At 39.2% G+C, this 12,462-nt stretch overlaps 2 protein-coding genes across 3 annotated transcripts in view; one reads left to right on the forward strand and one right to left on the reverse strand.

Moving 5' to 3' along the window:
• lrba (LPS responsive beige-like anchor protein) overlaps window positions 1–12,462 on the reverse strand; it is an 875,634-nt gene that overhangs the window by 372,878 nt on the left and 490,294 nt on the right. For both annotated transcript variants that reach the window (XM_043699606.1, XM_043699616.1), the window contains exons 38-39: window positions 9,379–9,525; window positions 6,010–6,146 (exon numbers count right to left, since the gene is read on the reverse strand). In XM_043699606.1, the coding sequence (XP_043555541.1) occupies window positions 6,010–6,146; window positions 9,379–9,525 (284 nt within the window). The remainder of the gene's footprint in view (window positions 1–6,009; window positions 6,147–9,378; window positions 9,526–12,462) is intronic.
• On the forward strand, window positions 422–1,676 carry mab21l2 (mab-21-like 2). The gene has a single exon (XM_043699629.1). It carries the CDS (start codon window positions 597–599, stop codon window positions 1,674–1,676), a length of 1,080 nt encoding a protein of 359 aa, XP_043555564.1. The 5' UTR covers window positions 422–596.

Raw genomic sequence — 12,462 nt, forward strand, 5'->3', positions numbered from 1 at the left:
CGGCGGGGCGCCCTGTCCGAGCCGGAGCAACGGGTTGCGGCGGGGCGCCCTGTCCGAACACAAGGCCTCTCCTCTCTCTCTCACGGCTCTATCCGCGCGCCACTGGCCCCGTTGTTGACAGCTCGAGCCGGATTGGTCAGAAGTAGCAGCACGTGCACGTGGGGTTGGGCCTCCCGCTGCTCAATGCGCATGCCCGGTTCAGAGGGGACCATTCATAAACTAAAGTCTTCCACACTTCCCGAGCGTGGGGGAAAGTAGCCCGAAGAATAAAAACAGTCCAAATCAGCAATCGGGGCAGAGAGAAAGAAATGAAAGATAATATCCACATTTCGTCACTCACACTCAACGCTTTAAAACAGCAACAATCGCCACCGCTAAAACCAATTCGTTTTAAAGAAACAAGTTGTTAATTTAGAGTTAGTTGATATTTGTATTTTGTTTTGCTGACTTCTCTCTAGTCGCTATCCAATTACATTTAATGCACTTGTTTCAAGTTTGCACCAGTGAAAAAGTGGGTGCCCACAGAGCATCGGGAAGCATTGGATTCCTCAACCTATTGCGAGACTCCGGTGTACAGCCCGGACCTGAGTCCCAACATGATCGCGGCTCAAGCCAAACTGGTCTACCAGCTAAACAAATACTACAACGAGCGATGCCAGGCTAGAAAAGCTGCGATTGCCAAGACTATTCGAGAAGTGTGCAAAGTGGTCTCCGACGTCCTTAAAGAAGTAGAAGTCCAAGAACCTCGCTTCATCAGCTCTCTTAGCGAGATCGAAACGCGCTTCGAAGGCTTGGAGGTGATCGCTCCAACAGAGTTTGAGGTGGTCCTCTATCTGAACCAAATGGGGGTCTTCAATTTCGTGGACGACGGCTCACTGCCTGGCTGCGCCGTGCTAAAACTGAGCGACGGACGCAAGAGGAGCATGTCCCTTTGGGTCGAGTTTATTACAGCTTCAGGTTACCTATCAGCCCGAAAGATCCGTTCCCGATTTCAGACCCTAGTGGCACAGGCAGTGGACAAATGCAGTTACCGAGATGTGGTGAAGATGGTTGCGGACACAAGCGAGGTAAAGTTAAGGATCAGGGAGCGCTATGTAGTACAGATCACGCCAGCTTTTAAATGCACGGGCATCTGGCCCAGGAGTGCGGCTCAGTGGCCCATGCCGCACATTCCTTGGCCCGGTCCGAACCGAGTTGCCGAAGTCAAAGCTGAAGGTTTTAATCTCCTGTCCAAAGAGTGCTACTCCCTGACAGGCAAGCAGAGCTCGGCAGAGAGCGACGCTTGGGTTTTACAGTTCGGCGAAGCTGAAAATAGGCTACTGCTGGGGGGCTGTAGGAAAAAGTGCCTATCCATTTTAAAGACTTTGCGCGATCGACACCTCGAGTTGCCAGGCCAGCCCCTCAATAACTACCACATGAAGACACTATTACTCTACGAATGCGAAAAACACCCCAGAGAAACCGACTGGGACGAGTCATGCCTTGGCGACCGCCTCAACGGCATACTGCTCCAGCTCATCTCTTGTCTCCAGTGCCGGAGGTGTCCTCATTACTTTCTTCCAAACCTAGATCTTTTCCAAGGAAAGCCTCATTCGGCTCTGGAAAGTGCGGCTAAACAGACATGGCGATTGGCGAGAGAAATTCTTACCAACGCAAAAAGTCTCGATAAGCTATAGTAGAACTTACATTTCCAGCAAACGTGTTCAACAATTATTGCAAGGTACACCAATTTGAACTTAATAAATAATTAAAACAAAAAGATTTGAACAGCAAACGGACTAGAGATGAAAGAGATTCAAGGTACATTTTAAACTAAATGTGACAGTTTTGTCTCGATGTTGTCAGCCTGTGAGGAACCTTTATTTAAAAATGCAGTCTTTTAAAGGCTAAGAAAACTTCTGTTGTAAAATGTATTTTGCGTGCCAACCTCAGACATTGTGCCCCTAAAATAAACGTGTAATGGTAATAAAATTATTTACGTTACCTGCATTTTTTGTCCGTTAATTTACATCTGAATAGTTTCATTTAGCTTCATTATTGATATATTTATTGCGTTTTGGCATGGTTATTCCATAGTTACATTGTCCCCCAATTGTAAATAATTTTCTGGCAAAATGTTATATATAATTACAATCAGAAATACAATATTAAATTTCCTCGATCATTCTTAATTACAAAGAATTTGCAAGTGTGAATTGATTTCACTCTTCACTTTCAAGATTCATAACTTTAAAATTAAATAATAAATTTAAATGTAATTTCTGTTGTACACTATTAAAACGATTTTAAAAACTTTAGATGATTTTATATGTTGCTGATCTCTGGAAATTCCTAACTCTATTAATGAGAGAAAAATAAACTTCGCACAGCATTAAACCATAGAGAAGTAATTACTCCAAACATCACTTCCGAAATACTTTGGAAAGGCAAAATATGTCACAATTGCAAATTTCTTAGATAAGCGCATGAGTTAATTTTCCTCTATCTAGCAAGTTCAATTGGAGAGAAACATATTGTAGTACAAGTGCTGAATTAGGGTAAAGTCAGCCACGTTACAACTATACAATTTAGAATAAGAGAAGAAAGACAGCCAAAGGCACACGAACTATTCGATTCCATCAAAAAGCTGCGTCGCCAAATTTTTGAAGTGCCAGGGAAACTTTCAATCGAGAGAACATTAGAACCTCTTCGATAATGGCGCCAGAGCATCTGCAGTCGAACAAGGCCGAATCTTTACGTTTAGGCCGCAGTCTTACAAAAAGTCTAATTTGATGGACACTACTTGGAATACATAATGAGACTTTGTACTAAACTAATTCCAAATGAAAACAAAGTGTAAAATCCACGAATATCACTGTGATAGGGCGGAAATATTTATTAAAGGCGGTAAAGTCATCATGACGTTACAGTTTACAGTACTGTCTACAGGTGTTTGGTGATTTTACAAGGCTAACATTTTTTTTCGGAACATGTAAATTCATTTAAATTCTGAAAACTTGGCACAATATATTTAATCGGTTGAAATTACAAATAACCATATTAGAAAACATAAATATTACTCCCAATTTAGCTGCTAAAAATGCAAATACGGAGCATAATTTTGACAGTAGCAAGTATGTATTTGAGGAGCGTTTCTATTCTAAAAACCAACTTGAGTGGATCTTTCAGTAATTGCAAGTTAGAGTGATTATCATGGATATATTTAAAGTGACTGGTTAGATTTGTTTTTAAATTGCGGTACAGTCTTAAAATTTGTTCAACAACATTCCGCAAGACAGTTTCACAAGATCGACATTTTCATTTAATAATGCAAATTCCCAAAATCACGTCATTTATAAAAAGTTAAAAACTGCTAACACTGAGGAAGCAATGTGTAAGTCGAGACAGTTCTTCGATTTTTACTGAATGAAGAAATAATCGGGTAGTGAACAAGCTATCCAAATCAAAAATGTAATTGTTTCCTGTAATTTACAACGAGAATTGCGTTGTCAATTTTAGACTTGGAAATAGCTGTTCAAAAAATATTTACTTAAAACAAACTGAGCATTCAACAGGCTTTAGAACTGGTCTCATTTCAGTTCTGCAGCTACTGTCGTTAATTAAAACACCAAACTGGTGTAAGTGTGAAGCTTGAGGTTATCAGCAGATCTTATCTGAGCTGGTAAGAGCTTGTCAGTCTGTTTTGGTTTCGAGTCTTTAAAAGGAATGGCCACAGCTATGTCACGATTGGGAAGAGAGAGAAACGGAAAACGGGTTTCACAAATAAGCTTCGCCGTCAGAATTGAAGAGCAATTTAATTCTTGTATTTCTGATCCGTGCATTTATGTTTCAAATACTCTACAAACAATACTGTTAAATTAAGCCATTTTGAAGGCTGTAAAGCAGAGCTACCGTGTTATTAACTATTCTAAATGAGTGGCAAGGGCACTCTTGTCTTAAATGTTAGCAATGAGGTGTATCCATGATTGAAGCGTGGCCCGTGTTGTTATGTAAATTTCAACTAAAATCTAATTTAGCTATAGGTCCAGAAGAGTTCAAAACTCGTAAATTACAACCAATCTTTGGAACGTTATTATTTTGGCGATTTGAATATTCCACCCTAAAAGCACGTTATTGGAATGCACATAACACTTGGCATGTATTTTCCCAGGATGATCGGAAGTGCGGTTTCACATTGCAAGTTATACAACTCTATATTCCTTCGCAAACCTCCAAAAAAAGTCCCACGTGAAGTATCAATAATAATGGTTTACAACGAGTTATGAATTATAGATTCTTAAGATTCATTTCCTTTTACACAGTCAAGCGTGTCAAAGACCTAATGAGAAAAGCCTGACAGTGAGTCTTGGTTTATTACAATATTTAACGGTTTTTCACAATGCATCTGAGCGAAAAACCTACATCTAGTACAAACAGTTCAACAAATCGCAGCTTGCTTAAACTTAAATTTAACCGAGTCCACGTTTTAAATTTATTCCTTATACATTCCACGTCATTAATAGTATTTCAAAGCAAGCGCTACTATAATTTTAAACAGTTAGAATTAGTTTGTGGATTAACAAAATGGTTTTTCGACTTTTTTTCCCACACTTGAAAGTGGCATAAAGTTTGTTTTTGTAAAGACTGTACCACCTAAGTCTAATATCTTTTAACTCTAAACACAGTTAAATGATCATATGTTCACCCACTAACCTCGAAGTATGGGACTGAACATCTACTGCAATACCAGCTATATTCAATCATGTTCCAGTATCCTTCCAGAAGCCTTTCTGAAAGTGCAATGCAGGCCCAAACCTCACTGCTACAAAAAACAGTCAGACCAGTCCAACGGAGTGGATATTGTGGAAATGGAGGGTAGAAAGCACTGTTATAGTGGAAAACGTTTCAAGCTTTGGGGGCGATTTTAGATCTCCAGCAACATTTTTCAACTTCAGAAATTATTTGTAGTACTCTGAAGGTGTAGGGCGCTAATATTGAAGGAGGATGCATGCAATGATATGAAGTTTCAAAATTAGTGTCGATTCATTTGAAGCTGAACTAATTGAACTCTATTGTCAGTATTGTAAATATAAATAATAAATGTAAGTGACAAGCACAACTCAGGAAGGTTACAGAAATAAATGCTGATTACTAAATGCATTGTGATAAAACAATTTTTTTGAGCATGTAGAGCGAATACAAGCGACAAGGAAATTGTAATTAGATGATTGAACGAGGTAGAATCAGCTATAGACACGATTTGAATAGTATCAGTATTTCATATTTATTTACACTGGGGATAGGAAATTCATTTTAATTTCAAAATTGATACCTTTATTCCTAAGTCGAACATTTATACGCTTAAAATTTAGGATTTGCATAAAGCATTATTTTCATTGGTCTGCAATATAATTAACATATTAATATAGCAGACCAATGAAAATGGTTTATGTTTTAAAATAGGAGAAAGTGAGGACTGCAGATGCTGGAGATCAGAGCTTAAAAATGTGTTGCTGGAAAAGCGCAGCAGGTCAGGCAGCATCAAAGGAACAGGAGAATCGACGTTTCGGGCACAAGCCCTTCTCCATTCCTGAAGGGCTTGTGCCCGAAACGTCGATTCTCCTGTTCCTTTGATGCTGCCTGACCTGCTGCGCTTTTCCAGCAACACATTTTTAAGCTTATGGTTTAAAGTATTTGATTACAAGCAAAAGGTACGATTGCAATTTTAGAAGTTAAATATTTAAGTGCTGGAACTGGATTTTATATCACGAATCAGTCTTGATATTAAACATATACAATACAATATGTACTGCAATTACAATAGTGCTGTCTTTGTTAAACAGTATCTGTTCGGACGCTAAGCCAATGCCATTTTGCTGCTTTGTAAAGATCAAGAGAAATCGTGCCCGCTGACGTAAATGAGGCAACATTATGTTCACCAGCAGCTGTTCTAAGGTTAAAATTTTGTGTACTTAAAGGCCGTCATCTTTTTTTAAAAAAAGTATCCCAGCTATGTCGTCGCCGACTTACCTTGGGGTCTAGTTTTTTATAACTGGGATCATCGTCATCTACCTCGAAGTAGAGCTCGGAAGAGGTGATTGACAGCGTTCCCTTAGCAACGACAGCCGGCGCAATGAGCTGGGCAGCAGTGGTGAAATTCACAGGTCCTAGAAATAAGTAAAACAATGGCTTACTAAAAGGTGTTAGCTTTTGTCAGTCCGAGCAAGACAAAGCTTCCTCAAAAATATGATTTTGGACGCAAACAAAGGCAATACGAAAATAAAGTCTACAAACAAATCTGAAAATCAAATAGGTCACAATACACCCTGAGTAAACATAACACTGGGGTATATTAAGAATTCAAATGCTTGGTTCTCGCCTAACTGGACATCTTTGCAAAATAATTTGCTTCAATAACCAGCAACTTTACACTTCAATAACTTACTGGATGCCATGTTAAAACGTACTATTTTAGTTACCACTATCTAATCCACAACTTCCGAGCGGTTTTGTTGAACATGACTGCAAATGGTCAAAACATTTTATTAGAACAAAGCTGAAAGAGGTCACATTTAGCTCTTTTTATTTGGACGCAGCTTTTTTATGCGAATAGCCACTGCTTTGATATACTGGGATCCACATTTCACAGCTGCCCAGTTGGTATACAGCTGAATGCGCTTCACTGTAATGATCACTAAGTACAAAGGGATTTATAGAAGGATTATTTCTAAGCAAAAGCATTCAAGCATTAAACATAAACATAAGAAGCGATAGCTGCTTTATCTGATGTGCTCCAAAGGATAGAATTATGAAAGCCAGGTGAAGGAAAAAGGCAAAGGGAAACGTTTTTAATAACGTAAACAGCATGGTTAACCTATCTCCATCGCAAAATCTTTCATTTCAGAACAACCCACAGAGTGAAATGCAGTAACCACCACCCTTTGTTCTGCATGTTTTTCGAAGAGTTATTTTAGGAAATACATACACATGGTCCTTAATTTCGAAAAAAATGGACCAAAGTACATTTGCAACAATATTGTCGTGTGAATTTACTAAAAGAAAAAGCGCCCGTGGGGCATATCTCAAACTGAAGCCTGGGCAGATTTCAGAACAGCTAAACTTCATTACTCCAATCACGGCCTTATATTTAAAAAAAGACGTAAAACCAGGTTCACTCGCTGAACTGGTAGAGGTAATCATTCCGTGAGTAATTGCCAAAAAATTTCCAAATTAATTGTCATTTTCATTGATTGCTTAGACCCGAGCAGTCTTTAATCTCTCATCAATCTTAATGTATGCCACCTTGACAATAGCGGGCGATTCTCATGTGAGATTAGAGTAGGATTTGCCCTCTATTCCCAGTCTACAATATACTGTTTGCAGATGGTCAGCAGATAGATACAAAACCGCCTTGATTTCCCCAAGCTCTTTCAAAAATGGATGGAATCACCATCTCGTGTTCTCTGCCGTCTCGCCGTGCCCTTAATGCATTAACATGTAATACAGGGGAGAAATAACATTTTTCAATCACGGTGAGACATTCAATTACAATGAGAACACAGCAGCCATCTGCAATGATCTGGCATTGCACACAGCCCATGGGCTTCTATAGGAGACCCCTGATAACTTCCAGTTAATTTACACTGCAGACTTTATTAGAAAGGATTACTGCTTAATCCTATTCCCAATGTCAAGATTTTATAATTAAACTCTGCTCTCACCCCTTTACACTGTCTACTGCATATATCTGCTCTGTACTGGCAAAGTGGTTACATCGCAAAACAACTTCACACTTGTTACTTTCGTTGAGGGCAGGGTGAAAATAATATTGAAGCACAAAATTCTACACGTGGATTAAATATTTTAAAAAGAGCAGTTTCTAATTGAAACGCTATACAATTTAAATTATCGTGGCTGACCACGCTATACTATAATACAAAGGCTTCAAACATTAAAAGCGTCATTTCTCGGTACATTGTGCATTCACGGTACAGACATAACTCAAAGAAATAAAAATCAACAGCGTGTTATGTATATTAAATTCGGATTTGAACACTTGGTGACTCGTCAAAATGCAGCATCATAGCTAATCTCTATTCCCGCTTGAAGAATACTTCATCCTCCACTTTTAGCTATTCCTCTCTCTTTGCCCTCCAATTAGCAGCCCCCGCGTCCCCGACCCCAGGCACCCCGAGGAACCAAAGGCATAGCTACAGTCTGGTTTCTGCAGCCTCTCGCAACGATGACAGCAATCCGCTCCCAACCCCACCCAAGCGGAAAGCGCGATCCTCATTTTTTTTTGCACCAGCCGTGGCAGCGACCCGCTCTTCAGAGCTAGCAGTTATCTTCCTTCCTGGTTCTCAGCTTGGTAACAGCCAAGCTCAGTGCCCACAGCCAGAGCAATGCCACCTGTCTTGAAATTCACTTACAAGCGAAATAATTTTGGAAGCTAAGGAGAGGGCATCCGAAAGAATGAGATATCACTGCGCATACCGATCAAATGATTTTTTTGTATTCTGGAAGGCTTTGACCAAAGTCTCATCTGTGCAGGGCTAACCCAGATGCTATCTACCGCAAGACGACTTCATCTGAATTCTTTTTTACGCGATCTGAATCCAATTTATTTATTTATGGGCATTATTTCTCCTGCTTAATATTTAATTTGGAGACTCGCCCCCAGATAACTGATAAACAGAAAGTGTAAGGAAAAATAACATCTGAAGCAATGTGAAATCATACCGCCGCAGTAACTTGTTTGCTGCTCAGGGCATGTGCCATGCGACACACACTTCAGTGTCATATATCGAAATACTGCGGAGACTTGACCTGTCAGCGCAACAGCTATGAACAATAGCTAAATATTACGGAAATATTTACCATTTTAGTCTTGACGGTTTTTGTTTTGTGCCGCATTTCTGAAGACAAATTTGACCAAACGTACACATAATCATCTGATAGGTGAATATGTACTGAGCAACAAACCCTCCGCTGGAATATTTCCTTCAAAGAGAAGTTTAGAGCTGGAAATCGGGTCCGAATATGAACCCGTTATAAAAAAGTTATCGGCGGCAAGAAATAACATCAGTCACTGACGTTCCAGATATTTTCATAAACAAAATCTGGACCATCATGTCATTTCATTGCAAACTTTTCAAGGTTAGTAGAATGAAGCGCAAGGAGACAAATCAAGCTCACAGGGAAATGTGGAAAGTCAAATGCTAATGTAATGTTAGAGCTCCCGATGCAATTGCGAAGGAAAATGATATTTTTATTGGCTTCATTAGGATCAGACCAATTCATCACTGTCTCAGCAACAGTCCCAGGACTGAGTTTGGGAAATTGCACAAGGAGCTTTCGTTATAACGTTAAGCTGGTGTGAAGAAAGATAAATTATTTTACCCGCCATGTTATCAATCTCCTTCTCCTCCAGTGAAGTAAGCGTATCGTCGTCTCCCTCCAGCAGAATTTCGCTCTCGGAGTTCTGGTTGCCCACAGCTTGGCTTCGAATGGACTGTCTGCCTTTAGCCAGCAAATCTTCCTCAGAACCTGTTAATACACACCACTCGAGCCCGTGAGAAACTACCAAAATTGGGTCCAGTCCAAACAAGAGCTCAGTGAAATATATCATAACCACAAAAAATATCGTTTACAGGCGATTAGTTTAACTTTTTTTTGAGAAAAGGGAGACACTTCCACCTCTGGTCAATGTTTATAATTTGTTGTTCAAAAATAGTTGCAGTTTTTGTGAGAAGTTTCATTGCTGGTACGGGAAGCTGAAATAGTTCTGTGTTTTCAAATTATTTTTATTTTAAACAGATCTATAAAGAGTGTTGATCACATCTGAGTTCAGTAACTTCGTCATCATTTGAATAACTGGTATTTTTGTCTGAATTTTTAAGGCGCCTAATATTAAAATCGAATGGCGTTGATTAGACAACACGATATGCATTTCCATTGTGTTGAGAGAATCTGGTCACCACGTTAAGGTTAATCAATCCTGCTATTTCAACATATACCATGGTATAAGAAGTTTGCATTCCGTACATATGGAGGAACGTTTTAAAACATTAAAAAGAAAAATACTTTTGCAAATATACCTTAGCAGAATTAAAGCAGGGAACCATCATTCATGAATTGCATGCAAAGTAAATTATCTTCCGTTAACAAAAGGAATCGCGTTAGGAAACTTCAACCCTTTACTCCATGTAATATTAAACACGGAAGACTGAAGATAACATGGTACAAAATCTTAGTCTTGACTTGAGTTGCACACATAATTTGCACGTGAGAGCAAATTACCAGTAACCAATGGAGCACTCGTTTCAGCAGCTTCCTAAAATTTAGTGCATTTCCACCTACTCCAATTGCTAAGTGCCGCTCTCCGGTCTTCCAATTGTACTGACTACAACATCACGAAAACAATACTTGCCAAACTAAAATCAATGCCACGGAGGTTAAATACAGAAAATCGGCTCACAAACCGTACCGTGCAGAGATGCTTTCAACTCTTACTCTATTCGGCTAAATGATTAAATTACGAAAGACAACCTAGCTAAACACTGTTCGGGCACAACTCAGAATGACAAACTAAATAATATATGGCAGCCAGTTTTTTTTTCGCTGATCTTTATTAAAACGCAATAAATTTTATGAAATATAAAGACACGCAATGAAACCCTTTTTAATTTTACAATAAAATGTTGTTCAAGACACTTAAAATGCCAAACATTTTTGTCTGCCGTTTAGGAATAAAGCATTAAATTTTACATTAAATAATAACAGATCAGATTCACGTATTAAGTAGGGTCGTGAAACAATTTTTTAAATGAAACATGTTGACCTGGTGATTCTAACAGGCAAATACTCGGTTTACATGTCGACCTTGTGTATTCCAGTTTCACAAAATTACATATCGAGATTAGTTGCGCTTGAGAAAGCGATATAGATGGTTTTGCTCTAGATGTAAATTCCGATCCAACGTCATCAACGAAAATTAAACATAACCCAAAAACTTGTTTCCATTAGTCGGAGCATTATTTGCATTTTAAATACATGTCACAAACTATGTGCCAAAATAGCTGAAGTTTGGCAGAAATAACTCAAACTAATTAATGGGAGGCGCAACAATTTCGTAAAAAAAAGTATTGACCACATTTTTGCAAAAATAGTTGTTACTAGCAACATGATAATTTAATTGCCGAGCAAAGTTGCAAACATTCAGAAGATTTAGCTATATGGTTGTTGTAATTGAACCCAACATGATTTGGAGATGCCGCTGTTGGACTGGGGTGGACAAAGTTAAAAATCAGAGCTAAAAATGTGTTGCTGGAAAAGCGCAGCGGGCAGCCAGCATCCAAGGGGCAGGAGAATCGACGTTTCGGGCATAAGCCCTTCTTCAGAAATCCTGAGGGACAGGATGTACATGTATTTGAAAAGGCAAGGACTGATTCGGGATAGTCAACATGGCTTTGTGCGTGGGAAATAATGTCTCACCAACTTGATTGAGTTTTTTGAAGTAACAAAAAAGATTCCTGAAGAAGGGCTCATGCCAGAAACGTCGATTCTCTTGCTCCTTGGATGCTGCCTGACCTGCTGCGCTTTTCCAGCAACACATTTTCAGCTCTGATCTCCAGCATCTGCGGTCCTCACTTTCTCCTCGAAAGTTAAAAATCACACAACACTCGGTTATAGTCCAACAGGTTTATTTGGAAGCACTAGCTTTCAGAGCGCTGCTCCTTCATCAGATGGTTGTGACAGCGGTCCAAAAGCTAGTCCTTCCAAATAAACCTGTTGGACTATAACCTAGTATTCTGCAGGTTGAGTCCTATGAAATTAGATCACATTGTTCTATTTTCTTTTATCTTTTGTTATAACATTCATTAGAACATCACAACACTAACATTTTCAAGAGACTGGTTTTCAGGAAAAGGAAACATCAAAACAACCTCAAGATTCATAAACAGTTCAAAAAACTAAAAATACATCCTGAAGTTTTCTAACTGATATTAACACCAACTTCTCTCTATTTACCAAGTGGACTTTATTCATGAAAAGGCTTTTCTACTGTTTAGTTTTTAATAGGGGAGATACTAAATGAATATTTTGCATCAGTATTTACTGTGGAAAAGGATATGGAAGATAGAGACTGTAGGGAAATAGATGGTGACATCTTGCAAAATGTCCAGATTACAGAGGAGGAAGTGTTGGATGTCTTGAAACGGTTAAAAGTGGATAAATCCCCAGGACCTGATCAGGTGTACCCTGAGAACTCTGTGGGAAGCTAGAGAAGTGATTGCTGGGCCTCTTGCTTAGATATTTGTATCATCAATAGTCACAGGTGAGGTGCTAGAAGACTGGAGGTTGGCAAACGTGGTGCCACTGTTTAAGAAGGGCGGTAAAGACAAGCCAGGGAACTATAGACCAGTGAGCCTGACCTCGGTGGTGGGCAAGTTGTTGGAGGGAATCCTGAGGGACAGGATGTAC

Source organism: Chiloscyllium plagiosum, chromosome 1 (genome assembly GCF_004010195.1).
Source record: "Chiloscyllium plagiosum isolate BGI_BamShark_2017 chromosome 1, ASM401019v2, whole genome shotgun sequence".
In the NCBI taxonomy this organism is placed as follows: domain Eukaryota; kingdom Metazoa; phylum Chordata; class Chondrichthyes; order Orectolobiformes; family Hemiscylliidae; genus Chiloscyllium; species Chiloscyllium plagiosum.